Below are 20,912 nucleotides of genomic sequence, written 5' to 3'. Positions count from 1 at the left end.
CTGTAAAGTATGCATCCCTCGCCTCTATAATGCTGTCAGATCTTTCATTTGCCTTATATTTCCACCACAGAAGAAGAATTGCATTGGCATTACATCGCCAACCGTGACCCTCTTGCTGATTCTCTGTGAGCAGGCGCCCCGCTTCAGATTTCTTTCCGGCTCTGTGGATCCTGTCCTGCTCTGTGGATCCTGTCCTGCTCTGTGGATCCTGTCCTGCTCTGTGGATCCTGTCCTGCTCTGTGGATCCTGTTCGACCTCCCCGCGCCAAAAAGGTACGGCGTGACGGCGTGTTGAATTTCTCCCAAAGTGATCAATAGAGAGTCACAAAGTTTGTTAACAGAGTAAAAAAGGGCGTTGCGGAGCAGCTGAGGTCGCGCTGAAAATCCCTTTTTAAGACCGTCCTTGAAATGTTCCCAAGTTTCTAAAGCTGCCTCACTGAAACGCTACACGGGCAGTTTTTGCCGATGCTAGCTTTGCGGCTCCACGGACGGCAATGTCAGACTGTCTTTCCGCCACTTTAGACCAGACTGAAATATATCAATGACTGGATGCTATGACTTTGTGTACAGACGTTCATGGTCCCCTGAAGATGAATCCTACGGACTATGGTGATCATCTGTTTCTTCCACTAGTTACCATGAAGCTGATATTTTAGGTTGTTAATGTATTGATCATTTACAATGCAATGCTTAACCCTCTGGGGTCTGGGTCATTTTCTCGATTTTACATAATTTTTAAATTAAAATTTAAATTGAATCTAGATTTTGGAAATTCTTCATGTCTCTTGTGAAAACATAACTTTACTCAGGTGGTATATCGGTTTTGGTGATGAAATTGGTTTACCAAAGGTCTTAGGTTCACAAAAGCAGTGAAATATATGAATAAAATGGAAGATGCATGTACATAAATGTCTAAAAGCAAAACACGAAGGACAATCCGCTTTGTTGTACAACGACAGTCATTACTGATCTTCCAACAATTTATACTTGTGCTTTCAGAATTGACATTCATGAGAGTGGAACCGGTAAAAAATGTGAACCTAAATCCTTTTTTAAATAGACAAGGTAGAACAACACGAGTGCCTGTAAAAATGAAAATGACGGTTGTATACTGGGAGCTGTTGCATCCCGTTCATCATGTTCGGCCAGTCACAGCCTTGAATCCTGCTCTCTGAAAGAGGAGGCATGCAAAGAGAAAGCCACTGTGGAGGCAGAGTGTATGCTGATGACAACAAAGCACAGGCCTCAAAATGTATTTCAACAGGAGAAATGAAAGAGACAGAGGGAGGGGGGGCTGTGATGAATCAGACAGACGTGGAGACAAAACAAACACAAGAGGAAGCAAAGATGGAGAGCCGGCCAGGAGGGAGGCTCTATTCCTGGGGCTTTCAATGTCTTGATGCACTGTCAACACACTTTCTGACTGACAGTGTGGTGCAACAAGCAACCTCGGCGAAGACAGTGCATGAAAACTGGAAACAACATTTGTTTGGAGGTGCGGTGTGAATGAGTCACATTTTAAAAGCGAGTGATGACTGAATATGATGCTGAAATGACCGAATGTCCTTTGCTAACCCCTCAAATACTCTGACCTAAGAGTCATACATTTCCATACTATTAACTGCCACGCCAGTGAAGCTGCAGTTCTCATCCATGTTTGTCCAAAGTGTCAATCATTTTATCAGACAGAGGTCACAGAGGAACCAAAGTCTTATCAGTTCACCCTCGAGTCAAAGAGGATGTTTGGGACAGATGTAATGAAATTTGCTCGAGGCGATCCAAAGATATCACAATCACGAGATGGGACGGAGGGCATGAAAATGGAATGGAGGCTCTCAACTAATCGCAGTTATTAATGGGAGTTTGAGCGCGTGTCCTCGGAACAAGACCCAGAATCTGTGTCGGGGTGAAGACGTTTCCAGGGATGAGGCTTCAGAACTTTGCAGGACAACAAATGAAGCTCGATAAAACAAAAATGCTTGGATGCGAGCGACGACCAGGCCGTTATGGCATCAACATTACACTTTTGTTTCGGCGGAGAAGCAGTGTGATACATATCAATAACGTTGGGCTGCACCCAAAATCAGAACTTTTTATTTTTATTTTGAGGATTTGGCTCTTCGATATGAAGATTTAAATATCCATTCCTTGTTTCTCTTCCCCACAGATCTGGCAGAATGTCCTTTGGCATGAATGTGAGTGATGATTTTGACTACATTACATAGGCAGATGTTGCCAGTTTTACATACTGAACCGAAAATTATTTCAAACGGACGGGGCTGCCTGGAGGATCGAACCCGGCGGCTCCGGGTCAGTCTGCCGTTTGGTGTGGGAGGTTCCCCACATGTGACCTCTCCCCGGTGCCGTCTGACCCTCGCTTGGCGCATTTTCTCCGTAGCCACGCTCTGCAGCCGGCTCTAGTTGGGCTCGGAAAGACCCAGGATGAGGACCGGCCCTTCCCTCCTCGTAGGGAGGGACGAGGAGGGGTCTGCAGCGATGTCAGCACCAGACTCGTCTTGACCCCATGTGTTTGCCAGGCTTTGTGAGTGGGATTCTTTAGTTATTTTTGCCGTGTCATCACCATTAAATATCCAAGCAACACATGTGTTTACGCAAGCACAACATTGTTCATAAATGTAGCTTCTTATAAGCGATATCTTTTCACCCTACAATAACGTATACCAACATTTAGTCACTTTACACAACATTTGAAATATCCCAAAAGGTATGCAATGAAACAAATAGAATAATAAAACAAATACAAATGAATAAAAACAATACGAACATGGAACACACATACATTAAAGGCAGTTCTGAAGAGGTGGGGTTTGATTTGTGATTAGAAAGTGGAGCCATGTCTATCTGCCTCTCGACTGCATCCCCGCATAACAACACAGATGTTTACTGTTCAAACAGCGTCCCCTAAAAAGAACAAACTTTCAACCGTCATTGAAAACAAATGTAGGCATTTTATACTGGTGAATAGGAATTTGTGAGATGTCTCCGAAGAAGATTTATCCCGCTTTAAGGAGAGCAGCAGGAGAAGCTGAGGGGGAAATTAATTCTAATCAAGGCGGGTCGGCCTCCTGAGCTGATGAGGTTTATTATTACCCTCCTGCTTCTGCGGCTGCCGCTGAGGACCGCGGCGACGCAGATGAGGATGAAAACACTACACGCATCAATCAGCGGAGACACACAGGAGCCTCTGGTACCTGCCGTAGAGTTTTAATGACTCGCACAATCAACAATAAATACGCTCATATCCAGCGATAGAGTGAGGATCAAAGGCAGAACATTGCAGAAATACAATACTTTGCTATTAGTAGCTAATCAAAGCTCTTTCTCTCAACTGGCATTTGTTGATTAATTATTGGTTTAAAAAAAAAAAATCCATTCATCTTCTCGGGCAGATTTAATTTAACTCAAGATGACACTGGACGTGGCGTGAAAGGCACGTCTCCCTGCTTAACTCCTTTCCCTCAACAGCTGTTTAAATCATTCCTGTCAGTCTGGTTTCAGGCAATTGGATCGACACTCTCTCTGGAAAGCCTCCGCTCAGCAGATTTAAATCACTCAAATTGCTGGGGTTGCTGCCGTCTGCCAATCAGGCGCGGCGGGGTGGGGAAATATTTGCGTGTGACGGGATTTCTTTATATTAAACAACAAATCAATCTGTTGATTTGACTTTTTTCCCCTCTCTGCAAAACAAGATGAAGAGCTGCGTTCTTCTCCTCAGGCACAGCAGGTTTGAAGACAAATCTATGGGAGTTCAAACAATGACTCTTTGCGTGGAGCTGATTTAAACTTTTTAACTGGCGAATTTTTGAACTCATTAAGTAATTACGCCCACGCAGCTTCTCCGAGAAGTCAACATCACACAAAAGCAGATGGTAATTTTGTTTCCTTTAATTCCAAAGCTCTCCTCAACTTAATGAGACAATGTTTTCTGGGCTCCCTGCAGAGCGGCAGTGAGTTTATGGAAAGGTCCTTTTACTGCTCCAGACAACACGATGCATCACCACTGGCTTAGAGAACAGTTAGATAGTTGCAGCTTAATAGTGTCTGTGCCACAGTGAGCAAACATCTCCTAGTTTTAGGAAGCGAGTCTGGCCTCGAATCCAGGGCCTGCTAGAGAGATACTGACTACATTTCGATGGACACATGGAGTTCATTTTACTCTCTACACGCAGACAACTCTCATCCTAGCGTCTGGCGGGTGCTTAGTCAATCAGCAGTGATCTGGTGAGAGAGGACCTCAAACACAGAGTGGTCATACTCGGACCCTTCCCTTTCGAGATGCTTTTCCAGCTGGGTGCCTCTGAGCCACAGGAAGCCATTTCAGCTTGGCAGGTCAGACAGAATCAAAGGCAGAGTGGAGAGGAAACACACACACACACACACACACACGGAGCAGAAAACACAAGAATCACGACATAACCATTCGCATCGAGCCCTGACAAGAGAGGGGTGCGGCGCTGACCACACACACAGGCAACTGCTCGGCTGTGGGTTTAGAGGTGCTTTTATGGCCATGTGCTGCTGTGTGAAAAGAAACCACGTTTGAAACCTCGGTACAGTGTCTGGGTCACTGGCTGGTTGTGTTTCAGGACACAACCACACAGTACAAATCAAATGTCCGGGCAGAGGATAAAGGAGGAGGGGTCACGTTGTGATTGTTGTGCCGTTAACATAGCAGGATGAGGACCGGGCTTCTCGACCCCATTGAGAAGGTGTGTGGCCGAGAGGAGAGGAAGCCAACTCCCCTGACTGAGCTAGTTGGTACGTGTCCTGACTCCTTAAAAAAAGTCACTCAGTGAGGATCCCACCAAGTTGTTATCTGACAGCTGTCTGAGGGAGGCTAGATATGCAGAGGTTTATGCTAATGCAAACTAGCTACAGCTGCTCAATCACTGCAGGCAAGAAGCGGCCTGTCAGACAATGGGAGCAAAAGGTTTTGTGCTTCCTACGTAGCATTCCCCGTCTTTGGGTGTAAATCCAATTTTTTAAAAGTTGGAAAATATTTGGGTTCCCCCTTGGGCTGGTATTATTAGCGAGAGAATATTTGTGACATCTGTCCAATCTGGACAGATGCTTCCAGCAACCGCACCATCAGATACAGCCAACAAACAGCACTGGTCCTGATCCTTCAAACTAAGTCATACATTGGCGTGACCTATTTCCTGTTACCTGGTTAATAGTTGTTTAAAGCCCCTGCTGTCGATAAAAGAAACATTGGACTATTACAGTAAGTGCGATATCTGCCTGGCACGTTCAGCTTCATCTGATTTATGTCCTCAGTCACAGTACCTTGACTTTCAGTGAAGTCATTATCTTGTTGTCATAATCTCAGTTATGTTTATTAAATGTATTGCTCAAATAGTTAATTTAGCTGAATTTAATTAGCCATTAGGGAAATTCCTTGCAATTTGCATCCCTTCACACCTGAATGAACTGAATTAAAAGCTGCATGGTAAAGACAAGTCATTTAAATTCATTGTTCTGAAATTAAGTTCTTTATTTTAAGATAAAAACTGTTTCAAAAGCTTTCTGTTAAGTATTGTATTACTAAATGTATCCCTTATTTTACTTGAAATGAGAGAACACCATTTATTTATATGTATGTATGTATTATTCATAAAGTTTAATAATAAACATTGTTTAGATATTTTTTTGATTTGACAGTTAGTAGTTGACGTACAGACGTACAGCTGCTTCAATATAAATGGGAATATAGAAATCATAGCGCACATTAGACGTTACTGTGATGTTCTGACCTTTGCATGAGGAAATTCTCTCTAACCGGACCTCGTTGAATTTGAATTGAATGCCCTTCTCTCGTGTTTCCACAGCAATGTTTGTCATGTAGAATCAAATAAGTAATTTCTCTCTCTGTCTCCCCATCTCTCTGGCTGTCACTACTGCTTACTGTCCTCCCCTCTCAGAACTTAGTCTCACCTCTCCTCCGCTGTACCCGCGCTGCACAACAAGTGTTTCTTTCTCCCTGCAGCTCACAAAGAAACACATTCATAAAGCGAGGACGGGGCGAGCGAGAGCGTCACACTGTGTTTCCTAAGCGATAAACAATCAACAAACCGAGAGAGAATGTGCACCGCATAAGTCAAAGCCACGGGGGAGTCAACGGTAAACTAGTAGACTGTGTGTAGTGCGTGTCTGCTTGTGTGTGAGCAGGATGGCGATCTGTCGCCCTCCATTACAAATACACAATACTTCAGCGGCGACTACTCTTTACACTCAGTGGTTGCGACGACACAGCCAGCCCGAGAGGGCTGTGGATGGAGAGGGGAAGTGAAGGGACTTATCCTCTTCCTAACTTTTTTCTTTGAGCCCTGGCTCTCCTGTGCTAAGTGGTAACTAACAGCACATGCATAGAAACAATTAGCGCAGGCACACGGGCTCCTGAATTGGCAGCAGAAGAGGACGGAGCTCGCAGACTCCTTGGCTGTGAGTGGGAACGTGCGTGGACTGGTAAGGAGGCCGACGCCTCCCTCACGCCTGGCTGTGACCCGGGGTGACTCTGCCAGCACCACCAGAAGTCCAGCAGCAGAGCGGATTAGCACGGAGGTGAAGCAACAAACAAACAAACAAACCATCACGGTGCAAAAAAGATCCTGAAAGGTTCTTTAAAGTTGAGGAGGAGTGCGATTCGGACCCGTCTCCTGCATCAGTGAGGCCCTCGCTGCCTCTCACAAAGCTCCTTTTGTAGGTGAAGCAGTGATAGCGCTGCATGCCACAGCTTTACTGTACATTCTTACAGAGCTACAGTGTGTGAGAGCGACCGGAGAGATGATGCAGGGAATAAGAGGCGGAGTTACTATTCACGGGGAGACAGAATGAATGGAATTACTTCCCCTCCCATTTCTGATACCGAGCAGAGGCCTATCTGGCCGCATGTTTCCTCACTGATAAAACTGAAATCCATGGCAACCTCTGTGTCTGCACAGAGCCCACACTGGCTGATGGCGGAGGGCCTGGACAAACAGAAGAGACAACTGTCACCACTGTCTGCTCTGGACGGAGGCCATAGTGCTGCTTCTCTCCCTCCCTCTCACTGCGAGCGATATTTATTCATCTGCAGAATATTCTATGACAGCATCGTATTCTTTTGAAATCCTCTTTGATTAAAGACGTCACAGGTTTTCACAGTCCAATAAAAAACGGCACAAAGCTTAACAAAGGAATGGACTAATCATAGACTTTACAACTATTAATTTTTCATACAAAGCTGAACCTCCAGCAATTCGAGACCGACAGCTTATTTCGGACTGATTAAGAAAAACACAATCTGTTGCATCAATGCATTTATGACTTCCACATGGGGACTTTGCATATTCTGCTTGTATCAATCTCATTCTTTTGGTCACAGCCCAAAGCATATGACCACAAAGACGGGTGGAACAAAGACTGATCATTAACTGAGAGATTTGCTTCACAGTTCAGTATTCTGCATTGCTGCAGCCAATGCACGTAACACATGGTCGACTGCACAATTCTTTCCAGCTTTTTAGAAATAGGGAAATAAGAAATAGAGTTCACTGGTGTACTTCTTCCTCCTTTGGCTTTTTCCATTTACAACCTGACCCCACAACCTCTGCAGGTGCTACAACTGGTATTGATTTGCTTGTTTCTGACCTCACCTTTTGCTTTTACAAGTCACTAAAGAGCAAATAAAGTTGTTCATTTTGACAATTGCATTGATGTAGCGGCCCCGTTATTGGACCGTACCAGTGCACAGCAGAGTTTGGACAAGAATGTTCAACTCTAGGCTGCGGTCCAAAAGTGGCATTTGGACTGGCCAATGAACGTTGCCACCAAGACGCTGCTGCTGCTTGCAGAGTGGACCATCAAGTCACCATGGATACAGGACTCACAGTCCCTGTTTAGTTCAGACCGAACTACTGGGCAGGCTCAACCCAGCCTTCCTCCGCTGGTGCATGTTATAAAACAAATGGTTACTGCTTGTAATTAAAAGAAAATGCCTTTAGCTTCATTGGCACCAGCTGATGTCATCTCCACTTTATGTTCATTCCAGTTCAGTTATCAGTGACTGGCTGCAGGACATCAAACATGTGTACAATGTCCACTTCTATCCAATCAGGGACAAGGTTTTAAGGAACGAGCTCTAAAGAAGAAACTCATTCATCCTTCAATCAAATGATTCATGACACTAACATCCTCATATAGAGGGATGCAGGCTTTTTGTAGCAACGGTTTATGTGCTGGGTGTTAACAAGGTGCGGCACTAGGGCCGACCTTATCAGCAGCTCTCCAGTCTAACCTCCTGCCATGTCCTCTCAAATACACTGTCCAGACTCCCCGTAGCACCAAACCTCACCCCAGTGTTCACTGAAGTAAAGGGCAACTCAGTTCACAAAAACATGGGAGCTCTGTGCATGTGATAGTATTACAGTATTGTGTATAAACTACAGAAACGTGGAGGAGTTGCCAAGTAAGATTGATTCCTTGATATGGCCACAGAGGATGGAGGTGAATACTCTCTCATACACACAGTTGTTTCTCTCACCATCACTTATTTTGTCTCACATTCACGTACACTTCAGTCAGGGAATAGGAGCTGTGCTTACTAATACAGACCATAACTTCCAATATGACCATGGCTTTATAATGATATAGTGTGCTGACAGTGCATTCCTGGTCCTCTCAAGGAAAAGACATAACTTCCTTCTTTTAATTGATACAAGTAGCCCAAGAAAAGGTTACACGTCGGTCAGAACAATTTCACAGAAAAAGAGTTGTTCTTTCTTAAGTTATACACTGTATAGCCGTGGGAAGGTAAGACTTCCTGATCCCTATATCTCCCGATCCCATAATGATGAAACAACTGAATAACTTATTGCAGTTGGTGCCTCAGGAAACAAAGGGCACGGAGTTTTGATATATTTGCAATGACTCACCAACAGCAAGTGTAGCGCTTCTCATAAATTATGCCACTGGTTATCACCCCACTAAAACTAGAAAAAAGAGGGATGATATTTCAAAAGTAAAAACATGTATTTAATAATACATGGAAACTCTGCTTTAAGAGCCATTCAAGGAGTGCCAGGATGCACCGCGCCCGCAGGCCAACCTTGAGGGGGACATGAGCTGGGAGAAAATCAAAACACCAAAATCGCCACGCTTGTCCGCCGCGGGCGACGCGTTAAGACTCAGAGCAAAGATGCACACCTGAGATCGCCACGCTGGGATCTGAAAAACATTTAGAAAGCTTTGTGCAGCAACACACGGGTAAAATGCACACCCACCTGTTTAAAACTGCTATGATGACGCGTTATTTCATGTGTAAATTAACATTCATAAAAATGATGATTCATCAGATGTTGTGTGATCACATGGAATACGGCTTCGCTATATATCAAGCCACAGGAGATCATGATATATAATGCATTAATTCATGTATTTAATCATAACGAGCCGTGTATTAGTTATGCATGCAGAGTGAACGTTCAATATGAAATGCTACTGTAAAGGTTACTATACATGTTTCCCGTCCAGCGAGTATTCTCATGTTAGCTGCTACTACGTGAAGCAACCAGATTCCTACCTTTCCGGGAGCTTTGGTCCTGTTGTTGTTGTTGTGGGAGGCCATATTGACGTCTTCATGGACGCGGTCCAGCAGCCACAGGAGGAACTCCAGGGCGTCGTGTTGGGAGTTACCGCGAAACTGCGACCCGTACTTGGACACGATAGTCTGGAGAGGAGAGAAGCACATGGGATGACGGTGTCATTTTTCTGCAGCTGCATAATTATGACATGAGGTGTACTTCGTAAGGGAAGTAAAGAGAACCCTTCTGAAATCTGTGAATATATATATATTTATTTTTTTCCTATCCAGATCCAGTCTACAATACAATAGAAAAGCAGTGGCACTCTAATTGGCTTTTATAATGTGACAGCTTGTTAGAGTTGATGCGGTAGTGGCCACCTGCAGAAGCCAAATGAAACCGGCTTGCTAAGATATTCTTTCGAAAGAATTCCCTGACAAAAAATGTGAATCTCAAGCACCACTTGTTTACTGGGTTTGACAGCTCGGGTGTGTTCGTTGGGCAGCGCTTCCCCGGCCTTCTCCACAGAGCGCTGATCAGAGGAACCCCTGAATTGCAAATTTGCACTAAATCTCTTTACGCTTCCCTCGCCTCCACCTGGCTCACACTTTGACGGATGCAGAGCCATTTCACGTTTGTAAAATATGCCTTTGTCTACAAAAAAATGCTTGTTACTAAAAAAGTTTTACAGTCAAAAAAAGTATTGCCTTTCCTCTTTTTCTTCCGAAGAATCTACATTTCAGAAAATATACGACATGCAAAAAGATGTGCAAATAGCATTGCTCTTAGAAGTGGGTTGAGCACTGCTTTAGCTCACACACAGTATCATGTCACTTCAGATGTGAATGGCACCCGACTCAATTAGGCAGGAATTAACCGCATGAACCGCAGCTGGCAGCCTGCAGAAGCAAAGGCAGTGATGAGAGATTATAGTGGAGGGAGCAGCAGACTGTAATCATTGCTTCATAATCCACTAATATGTTATACGCCTTTTATAGCTATTACACCGTAATGCGATGTAGCATGTCTGGTGATGAAGTCAGAGGTCTGACACTGAAGAGCTGCTGGTTGATTGGGCAGAGATACTGAACTTTGCTCCTTTAACAACCAGCACAGTCGAGTCCTGGAGCAAAGCGTGGAGCAACACTGTTGATGTAAAACAAGATCAGTATACTCAAGTCTACTCTTCTTTGAGATCATTTTAAAAGAGCGACATTCGGTATGAGGGGAGGAATAATCAGGTGGAAACCTCCAGAGTCCGTCTTAAACTTGTATTCTTTCTAAAGGCCAGCAGGAGGCGACTCCTCTGGTTGTATAGAAGTCCATTAGAAAATGACTCTACTTCTCTCTTGATTTATTCCCTCAGTAAACATTGTAAATATGAGTTTATGTCTCAATCTCTAGTTTCAAGTCTTCTTCAATACAGCATGATGTTCATTTAGTAAATTACGTTCCATTTATAGTCAAATAGACCATAAAGCAGAGTATGCTTTAGGGCGGGACTAACTTGTGATTGACAGTTTGATACCACAGCGTTGCCCGATTTGGGAGTTGTCCGTGTTTTCATCTTAGAACTTTAACCCTTTCACTGTGTGTTTTCAGTTCACTAAAGTTAATTGAATATTGTGTCGCCTAAAAATGTCCTATTCAGCATTCTGTTCCGCTTCACCCTCTCATGTCACTTCTGGTTGCAAAGAAATAAGATGGCGATCAGGTTGTATAATCTTCTCCTCTGATCTCTTCTTGAAAGTGAAAGTGAAACTTCTTTTGCCTCGTGGATCTCAAAGTAAAAATAGTAATGAGTGTTGTAATCCAACACAATCACTTTAAGATTAACTGCTCATGAAATACAGAAGATTAACAACGATAGCGCAACTTCATTAGCAACACAACTGGACATCTGTGTGTCTCCGTTGAGCAATGTTGTTATTACATTCAGGAGCATATGGAGCCAGATGGACTTTTTTATAAACTGCATGTTTGCACTAATATTTTCCCTTTTCCTCTTATAAGACGACACATCTCTGACTCAGGGAAGTCTTTGTCTGCTCTGAATTTAAGAATAAGATATTTACAACCTTAAGCGTGTGCATCATCCAGATGTTGTGGATGTATTTTCACACACAAATCAGAGAAATCAGAATCAGAAACCGTTTATTTGTCAGGAATGTTTGCACAAATGAGGAATTTTTCTAAGCGGAAGGTGCATACATTAGACGTTAGACGTTAGACGAGACAAACAACAATCAACAATCAACGACAACAACAGTGCAATGGGTATTAAATTAAGTATAAGATAAAGTGCTCAGACAAACAGATAACGTTAATGTAAGTGTATGTTAAAGTGACATGTGTGTTTAAGTTAAAGTGTATGTTAAGTGGCATGAGTGATTCAAATATACAGTCTATAGTTTATATTTTGTCATACTTCAGTCAGACTGATTGGAGAACATTCAACATAGTACAGCAGATCCTTTTTAAATGCATGCCCATGAAACATTCAGGGTCACTTTGCAGAAATGCTCTGCTATTAAGCATGAGAACCGCGGACACGCACCAACCTAAAGCTGTTGTGCAGCAAAGTAATAACAGTTATTACCTTCAGCCTTTTGAAGGTGGCAATTGTCTCAGATATATAATTGAGGTTGTGGAAAGTGCCGTGTTTTTTAATGCCCTCTGTGGCATATTGGCCCCTGGCCAGTTTGTAATGTGTGTAATCATCTCACTAAAAGATAAAGACAAAATAAGAAACCGCTCTTTCCTATACATCATTGAGCTAATGTTGTATATCTCAACCATTTATCCATTCTTTTATAGCTAAGTATTTCAACTGTCCGATCCGTTATTTTAGATAACTATATGAACTGTTACATTTAGCTATTTACAACATTCATCCAACACTTCAACAGCAATGTTGACAAAACTGAGGGCAAAATGAATCTTGCTGCTATGTGGTGTTTTGCAGAAAAGCCGATGACAAAAAAACTAAAACAAGGCAGTGACTCTTTTCTGTGTCACTGGTCAGGGTTACAGATATAAACAATAGCCAAGTATTAGTAGAAATTACAGATCCTGAGAAAATATATATAATTCTATTCATTACTAATCACAATGTTGTTGATAACAAGAGTTACATTCGAGTATATTCTTTCTGGTAAAAAAGCAAATATGTAGAATATGTCATTCATTCATTCATAACTTTTAATAAAAGCTTGACATCAGTGTTGAGTACTGTTGTGAGGTAAACACTGCCTGATTTAGCTTCCCGCTATTCAGACTTTTCAACTTTATTGCTCAGTTTTGAAACATTTATAAAGTTTAATTACTTTGCTGAAGTAGTTAAAATAGTCACATGAGTAACTGCATTGTTAACAGGGTAACTAGTAATGTGTAACCCATTAAATTACTAAAATAACTTTCCCAATACCGCGTACATTGCTTATTCCCTCGGTGTTTGCTCACCACCACGAGATGTTTTGCACGATTCCTTCTGTTCCCGTCGGTCTTCTCTGTCAACATATAGCGTTTATATGTTACAGCTGACTCAATATGTGGGAATCTATTTTTTTAATCAAATCATAATCTGGGACTCGCTGCCCTACTCTACATCTTCTGGGAGCAACCAGCAACATAGATAATCATTAAAAATCAACATGGAGACGGCAAATATTGACACATACCTGTGAGCGTGACCCGCTGTCGTCACGACACACATTTAGCCTCCTAAATAGGCCCATCAGTCTCCACTGAAGGGAGGATGGCATTCCTGCTCAGCTCAGCCTACCTCCCTTCTTTTCTCAGGCCTCTCATGTTATGGAAACCGATAAATTGGCCGTTGAGTGAACGTATGAGTTTCAGGCTTCATCCCCGTCCAGGCCTCTCTGTGCAAACACACCATCCTGCCAGGGGGGCGATGCAGAACGCACACGGGAACTGTCCAGATCAAAAGATCACATCTGCTACCAGATTGGAGAAATGCAACCCTCCGACACACATCTGGGAGAGTGGGAGCTCAGGGCACAAAGCAGCACGGCCATTCCTACTCTTTAGGGAACATTTGTTTGAGCAGCCTGCATCCTTCCACCTCTCTTGTCCTACAATACAGGTGGAGCTGGGATGTGGCAGAGTGCCAGGTATCCCTCAGGACCTTGTGGCTTTTGTTTTTCCTCCTGACGGGGACTCTGCAGCCAACTGACCTGCGAGGAGGCCACTGTCGATTCATTAACTTTGAACAACTTTTGATCAAAGAGGATGAATCCACATTTACAGAGGAGTTGCACGTGAGCCGCATCGTTCATTTAAAAAGGGGGGGGGGGGGGGGGGGGGGGGAGCGCAGTGCAGTGCACGTCCTGTTGAAAGGGTAATTGTCACAAAAAAAAGAAGAGATTCCTTTCAACCCTTTTATCATTCCTAATCAAAATGCATGTGATGTGAAGAGGGGTACTTTTGGGAGTCCTTTTAATCTGCTTTACCTGAACCTTCCCGAAAAAACACCTGACTTTCAGAGGCCTGATAATACGGACATTCAACTTCCCACATCAACAGATTTATTCAGCTTTAAAAGTTAAAAACTATCTGTTTTTGGAGCACTGTTTATAAGTGATCTGGAGGTCCCACAACTGAGAGCTAATTTTGCCTCTCAGACAGAAGACTTGGAGCTATGTGATTATTTTATAATGCCTCCCTCCAGGCAGCTGTGGTATTACTCAACAGGCAATTTCAGAAGGCCTAAGCTGTATGAACTCTGGACCTCCTACGTTCACAAACCACAGCCAAGAGGCACAGCAATGTGTGTGTGTGTGTGTGTGTGTGTGTGTGTGTGTGTGTGTGTGTGTGTGTGTGAGTGCGCGCTATAACACAGGAAACATTTAATCACACACAAGGGGGGAGTGTTTAGTGTTTGTCTTTGAATCTATCTGTTTTCTCTTGGCTTGATGTTTCCATGTTGTTCCCTTTGATTGTTATCCTGAAAATATCTGAGTCTCACGAGATAAGAGGGGAGTGAAAGCGTGGACATTGGGAATTATTGGCAGTAAGGATTCTGGTTGCGACGAGAGTCTTTCAGACAACACAACAGATGGGAGAGCAAAAGTGAAACAAAAGGAATCAATATTTTACTAAATTGATTCTGATTGCATTTCACATGCAGAAAGAATACTTAGTTGGCTCTCAGGTCGGCTTCTCTGCTTGTACGCTGTATTGAAGTGTGAGGAAAGACATGCAGGTGCCTAAACATAGTTTGGGTCAGGGTGTTCCAGTAGCCGTACTTGTACCGGTTTCTTACAGGGTAATTAGCGTTTCCGAGAATAGATCCATTGTGGAGTTTTTTTTGTTCGCTGCTCCACATTATCTACTTCTTGCCTTGAACTATGGCTCAAAGAAATCCAGAGCAAAGAGCTGCAGGGAGATAAACCACGGCTCCCCCTTACCTCTCCAGGGGGGGCAGAGAAGGAAAGGGTCTCCTGATAGGACTCTGATCCTCGGGGAGGGAAGATTATTAAGTGGGAAGTGTTTCAGTAAATCTTTCCTGAGCCACCGCAATTTGCATCGCAACGGCCACACTAAATAAACACTGAAACACTTTGCCGTGCTGCGAGAGGAAATAAAACCACTGCAGTTAGTTTACACAGGAGCGCAACTAGGAGGCGATGATGAAGTTAAAGTCATTGCACAGCTACTGCGGTGTCCATAAAACGATGCCAGTCACCGCTCAACGCTGTCTCCTAAAAATTACTTTCCCCCAGAACTAATACGCATTCCCAAATACGTTTGATCAGAAACGTATCTCCTCCCAGATTATGTTTGTGTTTGACGTATTACACATACGTTGATTAAACACGTATAGGTTGATTAAACACGTATAGGTTGATTAAACACGTATTTTTGTTTTATTGTTTTTATGTTTGTTGTTGTTTGTGAATGCAGCCCAAAGTGTGTGATAAATAAATGAATGTGTTCAGAACATTTCTGACCACATCCACACATCTTAACTGTACTGGTCTTACAGAAATATTGTAAAATGGTCAGAAATGTTCTGAACACATTCTTATCAGTTAGTATTTTGAAAACCGGATGCTGGGTCCCGTGACTCCTTCCGCTCGTTTGAATATTTTTCACGTCAGATTCTGCACTTGATGTGACCACAGAGATCCGAGTGTCTGCTGAGTTGATCGCAGTGGTTTACTGCACTAGATGGAGTTCATCACACACTTTGGGCTGCATTCACAAACAACCCGACTCAGAGAAGACCGGAGCCGGCGCGAAGGAGGCTGTTACCGACGGCGACGCCAAGCGTCTGAAGACCGAGCCCCGGTGCAAGCAGTCTGAACACCGGCCCATTACCGCCCTAACAACGGCGGGCAAGCGGTCTTCGCCTCCCGGTGCGGCCGGCGCCCGGCCTGGGCGGGGTGAGGCCGGCTGTCACTGGCCGGCTGTCACTGGCCTCACCCCGCCCCTCTTTTCTTTTTTCTCGGCAGAGTTTAAAAATTAAAATATGCTTAAATAAAGCAACAAAACAATAACACAAACACACAATTATAAACGTATGTGTAATACGTCAAACACAAACATAATCAGGGAGGAGATACGTTTCTGATCAAACGTAATTGGGAATGCGTATTAGTTCTGGGGGAAAGTAATTTTTAGGAGACAGGTTGCACCATTGAGCCCTTTTGAGCAGCCACGTTATCATTTAGCGGGAAAACACTGAAGTCACATGAATGAAAAGGACGCCTCTTATTTGTGAGTCTCTGTGCACTTCATAGTGGTGTTGATGGCAAACAGAGTGCATGTTTGACTAAACCAGGGTTCATACACATTCCATGACTTTAAACCAAATTCCCATGACCAAATATTTTGTGAAAACGGTGTAAACATGAAAAAGTGACAAGATGTAGTATTTAAACTAGAAATGAGAATACAAAGCATACAGTAAACCTTAAATGACACAAATGAATGAGACAATAGTTTGATTAAAAGAATAAACATTTATATAGATGCCTGCTTATATTTTGAGCATCTTTCTTTTAAAAGCATATTCATTTCAAACTCAGCGTAAATGAACACATGAATATAACACATTTCCATGACTTTTTCAAAACTTTGGGGATTTCATTTTTTTCAAGGACTTTTCCAGGACTGGACATAACCATTTTAAATTTCCATGACTTTTCCAGATTTTCCATGACCGTAAGAACCCTGCTAAACAGTAAGATTACTCTGCACTTAAGGTACCAGAGGGATGTATAATGTGAGAGTATGTGTTTAGTTATTGATAACCACTAAAACGGCCCTCATCGTTTTCATATCAGCTCTTTTCATCACAGAAGCTACTGTGTGCTCATCACTTCTGGTGTGTCCACCTGTAGCTGTGTGTGTGTGGTACCTTGAAGTCCACAGACAGCTGCGGGGTGTACTCCAGAGTCCACAGAGCCCGGACCAGCGACGCCAACTGCTCCGTGACTTCTCCCTTGGCGAGCCGCGTCTCGTCGCTCTTCAGCAGCCCGTTCCTCCGGGTCTGGCTCAGGTCCAGCTTGTACCGCTCCAGCCCCAGGTACTCCGCGAGCAGGTCCGTGTTGCTCAAACACTGGACCACGGCGTTCATGAAGCAGGTGTTCCCGTGGTTTTTCAGCCCCAGGACGCCTGGGACTTTGTCTGAGAACTGGTAGAGCAGTCTGTCTCTGCCGACGCAGAGGGAGGAAGACGTGCTCGAGGTGTTCTTCCCCGCGTCCCGGACGCTCCCCGAGCCGGCGCTGAGGGTGCAAGGTGCGCCGTTCCGAAACCCCCCGTCGTCGTCCTCCGCGTCCCGCGCGTCCGCGTCTCCAAAGTGGGTCAAAGTGCCCAAAGTTTTGATGATTCTGTTCATGAAACTCCCCACGGACTTCAGCGACTTCCTTCGGAAGAGCTTTCCAGATTTGTGCTTCTTCTCTTTGCGCTTCTCCTCCTTCGCCGTCGGCGTTGCCTCCTTGCCTCGGCTCTGCTTCTCCATGTCTCCGCTCCCGCGCTCGTCTATTCTCAGACTGATAGTTGTGTAAATTCCGATGCCGGCGTGTCACTTCTCTGCCAGTGGCCCCTGTCCGGATGACACCATGGCGGGGCACAGGAGGCACAGCGGCTCACTGTTGTTCCGCCCTGCGCTGACGGAGAACCTTCCTCATCCATCCCAGCACTTACTCAAGCCGCTCATTACCGCGAGCAGCACCTCGTCATGCCGGCACACCACGAGCCGCTGCGCCGTCCAGCTGCAGCTCTGCGCGCTCCCGTCCCATCGCTCCAGACTTCGCCTGTGAGAGAGAGAGAGAGAGAGAGAGAGAGAGAGAGAGAGAGAGAGAGAGAGAAAAAAAAAAAGGCTTGCGATTGTGATGCTGCGCCCTCCTTCCCTCCCTCCCTCCCACACCCCTGCACATGGATGAGATGAGAGAGCCGTGTGCACCGGGGGTCACCGGTCTGGAAGAGTGGCCCACTCACATCATTTACTGCAACTACAAGAATCAGTGCCGTGGTGAGAAACACACTTACATCCCATCTATGAGTAGTGTAGTATTATCAGAAGAATGTACCTTAAAGTATTACGAGTTTAAGTACTCATGTATGTAGAGATGCTCCCATGACCCCTATTTTTTTAATTATTATATCTGATGTTATTATATTGTTATTAATGAGTCATCAGTTATGTAACACGTTACTGGTTCTGGTTTAACTACATTGTAAACGGTTGGGTAGTTCAGTCGGCCCCTCTAAAAGGGTCACAGCATACATCTGAGGGGTCATGAGATGATTACTGAGGAATAACAGAAGGTCTGCAACACAAATTAAACATTTCTGGAATTTCCTCTAATCTTTGTTTTGAAATATTGGATAGTTTTTTTTTCTTCTTCTTCTCTTTGATCCTCAAACAGTTATTTAAATGAAACCGTCTGTCACGCTCAGTGGGGACAATGTCTCCTTTGGTGGAACTGCTAACAACTCGTGGACACTATGTTATAAGCAAAAAAGCCACTTATTTCATCTTTAACAGTTCATTGCATTTGATGAGATTTATGACATAAAAAGTGCAACATATCCTTCTGAAAATTGTGAAGTATAAAGCAATACACTGAGAAAATAAAGTACATATACCGCAAAACTTGAAACGTAACTAACCGTTTCATAGAAATACCTTTGTAGGCCCTTAAACCAAAGCATAATTTCTTTATTTTTTTCCCTCATTAGTTTAACTTCTCCACTTACTCTGGTAACTCCAGTACTTCCTGGGGTACATGATGGTCAGGAATCACTGGTCTAATGTGTTGATTTCTGCCAATTAACAATTCTAAAAGAGGCAAGAAGAGAGCATCTCTTTTGTGAATGTGTGGGATCCCCGCAGCCTACAGAGGAAATTCATTAGCTAAGCCTTGGAAGGCGTTTATCGCAGGTTACAGTGTCCTGGATTATTACTATCATTCCTGGGTTATGACGTATAGGAGAGCGGCACGGCTTATCTCCTTTGCTCGCTTCACATTATACGTTCATCACACAGGGCTGTCTCACTAACACTGAAGGACTGCAGACTTTTCTTTTTGCAGCAGTGAGCATATAAGCATTATGACTGACCCTCCTCCTCGCTGCTAATACGACCTGAAGAGAGAGTGAGCCAAGAAGAGCTGCCTCCTACTGCTTCCCTTCAGAGCGGTGCTGATGATGGTATGGAGTACAACCAGCAGGCTCAATTTCAAGGAGGAAAGTCAAGAATGCTTTTGAAATATTTGAAGCTGAGAGCTAGAAACCGCCATGAGCGCACACAGCAGAGCATGCAAAGCCTCCCGAAAACACTTTTTTTCCTACCGACATCATCTGCCTCCAAGGCGACGAGGCAAATGATAATCTTCTCTCTCCCACACCATGTACCAAACACGCCACCTGTTTGTTCATGCGAGCCAACACAGCAGATGCAAACTATGATCAAGTAGATCTAACGTCCATGAAATAGGTTTCACATTTAAGTCATACCTGCTGTAAGCCGTGTGATATCTACAGTACCTGTAGCCGTCGCTCCAGCACCGGCATCTCACACGAGAGCCCAAACACAACTCATCCAGCATCTAGTTAAAGTCTTCTGATATGCGTTGGGTCAACTCTCTTTAGATCGATCCTCCTCTCCTGCTTAAATCCACATTTTTAATGACTTGCGCCAACCCGAGCTGCAAAAGTGCCTATTTTTCACAGTCATTGACAGCGGAAGGGAGTTGTTATGAAACTACTACAAAGCCATCAACTGGAGTGTTTCACTCTTTCTACTAGCAGGTTTTGATGAAACATGCAACTTTTTAGCTTCTGCCATATTATAATGACCCCAGGGCCCCTCTGAGCTGCTGCCAGCGCTCATATTCAGTAGCGCTGTGCATGTTTGAGAGTTCGTGGCTAAGCAGTAACCTCCTCTGGGTTTGGCAGTTGCCTCCTTTTTATTTTGGCCTCGCTATCAGCTTTGATTTGAGGCTATTTTTAGCGTTAATTTGCATTTTCCTTTCCTAAAGTCAAGTACCTTTTAATATTTCTCTTGCGAGGATGATTTCTCCCACCAACATCTAATTCTGTATCACCCATGCAAATTATGCTCCCACTGTGAAAAGGGAGGTGCACCATCGTGAAGACACGCGTCTATGTGTGGCCTATATTTTACTGTCTTTGATGTGAGGGAGCATCTCATGCAAAAGACCAACTCTTTGAACATTAATAGTGTGGTACCAACTCAAACTTATAATGATACAAAACAAAAGGAGACAGCAAGGTGTATTTATTTTTTGCCAGAGTGCTGCAGCACACATAATTAAATCAGCGTTGCTCCATGCTGGCCTAATATCTAAGTCGGCCTATAAATGGAGAGGTAATTTGCCCGTGACGTTCTTCTCTTTAAAGAAGGAAACGTCGTTCCCAAAGATGAAGTAGGCAACAGAGACCATCTGGTTGTCTGAGTCATATATGCCGTCTGCTCCAGGAACAAGCGCTCCCTTAACTAAAGGAACAATGCACTAGCTGTCGCACACCGACCCGCGACGGCTGCTGTGCTATACAGTTAAATATGGCCAGAGCATGCAAGAGCATTCAGTGTATACATCACTCGTGTTTTGAGAATTTAGGACATCACAAATTACATGTAATACAGCACAATGAAAGTTAAGAAGGTTCTTTTGGTTTATGTTCTGGAGAAGCTTCCTGTTTCTTTCACTAATAATTACCGTATACTGTATGTATATGGTCATTAGTGAAAGAAACAGGAAGCTTTTAATCAAGTGCATGTAGTCACTACGACGTCTTTTTTTTTTTTTTAGTGACACGAGAGGGTGGAGCAAAGTAC

At 43.9% G+C, this 20,912-nt stretch overlaps 1 protein-coding gene across 1 annotated transcript in view; it reads right to left on the bottom strand.

Moving 5' to 3' along the window:
* The window catches only part of usp43b (ubiquitin specific peptidase 43b), a gene marked incomplete at its 5' end in the record, with an annotated part of 64,380 nt that extends 46,813 nt beyond the window's left edge, over positions 1 to 17,567 (bottom strand). Inside the window, 2 exons of the mRNA XM_079233742.1 lie at positions 9,580 to 9,726; positions 16,965 to 17,567. Of these exons, the coding sequence (XP_079089868.1) occupies positions 9,580 to 9,726; positions 16,965 to 17,567 (750 nt within the window). The remainder of the gene's footprint in view (positions 1 to 9,579; positions 9,727 to 16,964) is intronic.
* Between the last annotated feature and the right edge of the window lie 3,345 nt (positions 17,568 to 20,912).

This window comes from Taurulus bubalis, assembly GCF_910589615.1.
Source record: "Taurulus bubalis genome assembly, chromosome: 17".
NCBI classification, from domain to species: Eukaryota; Metazoa; Chordata; class Actinopteri; order Perciformes; family Cottidae; genus Taurulus; species Taurulus bubalis.
The sequence above is the reverse complement of the archived record's forward strand: the minus strand, read 5'-3'. Positions and strand labels throughout refer to the sequence as shown.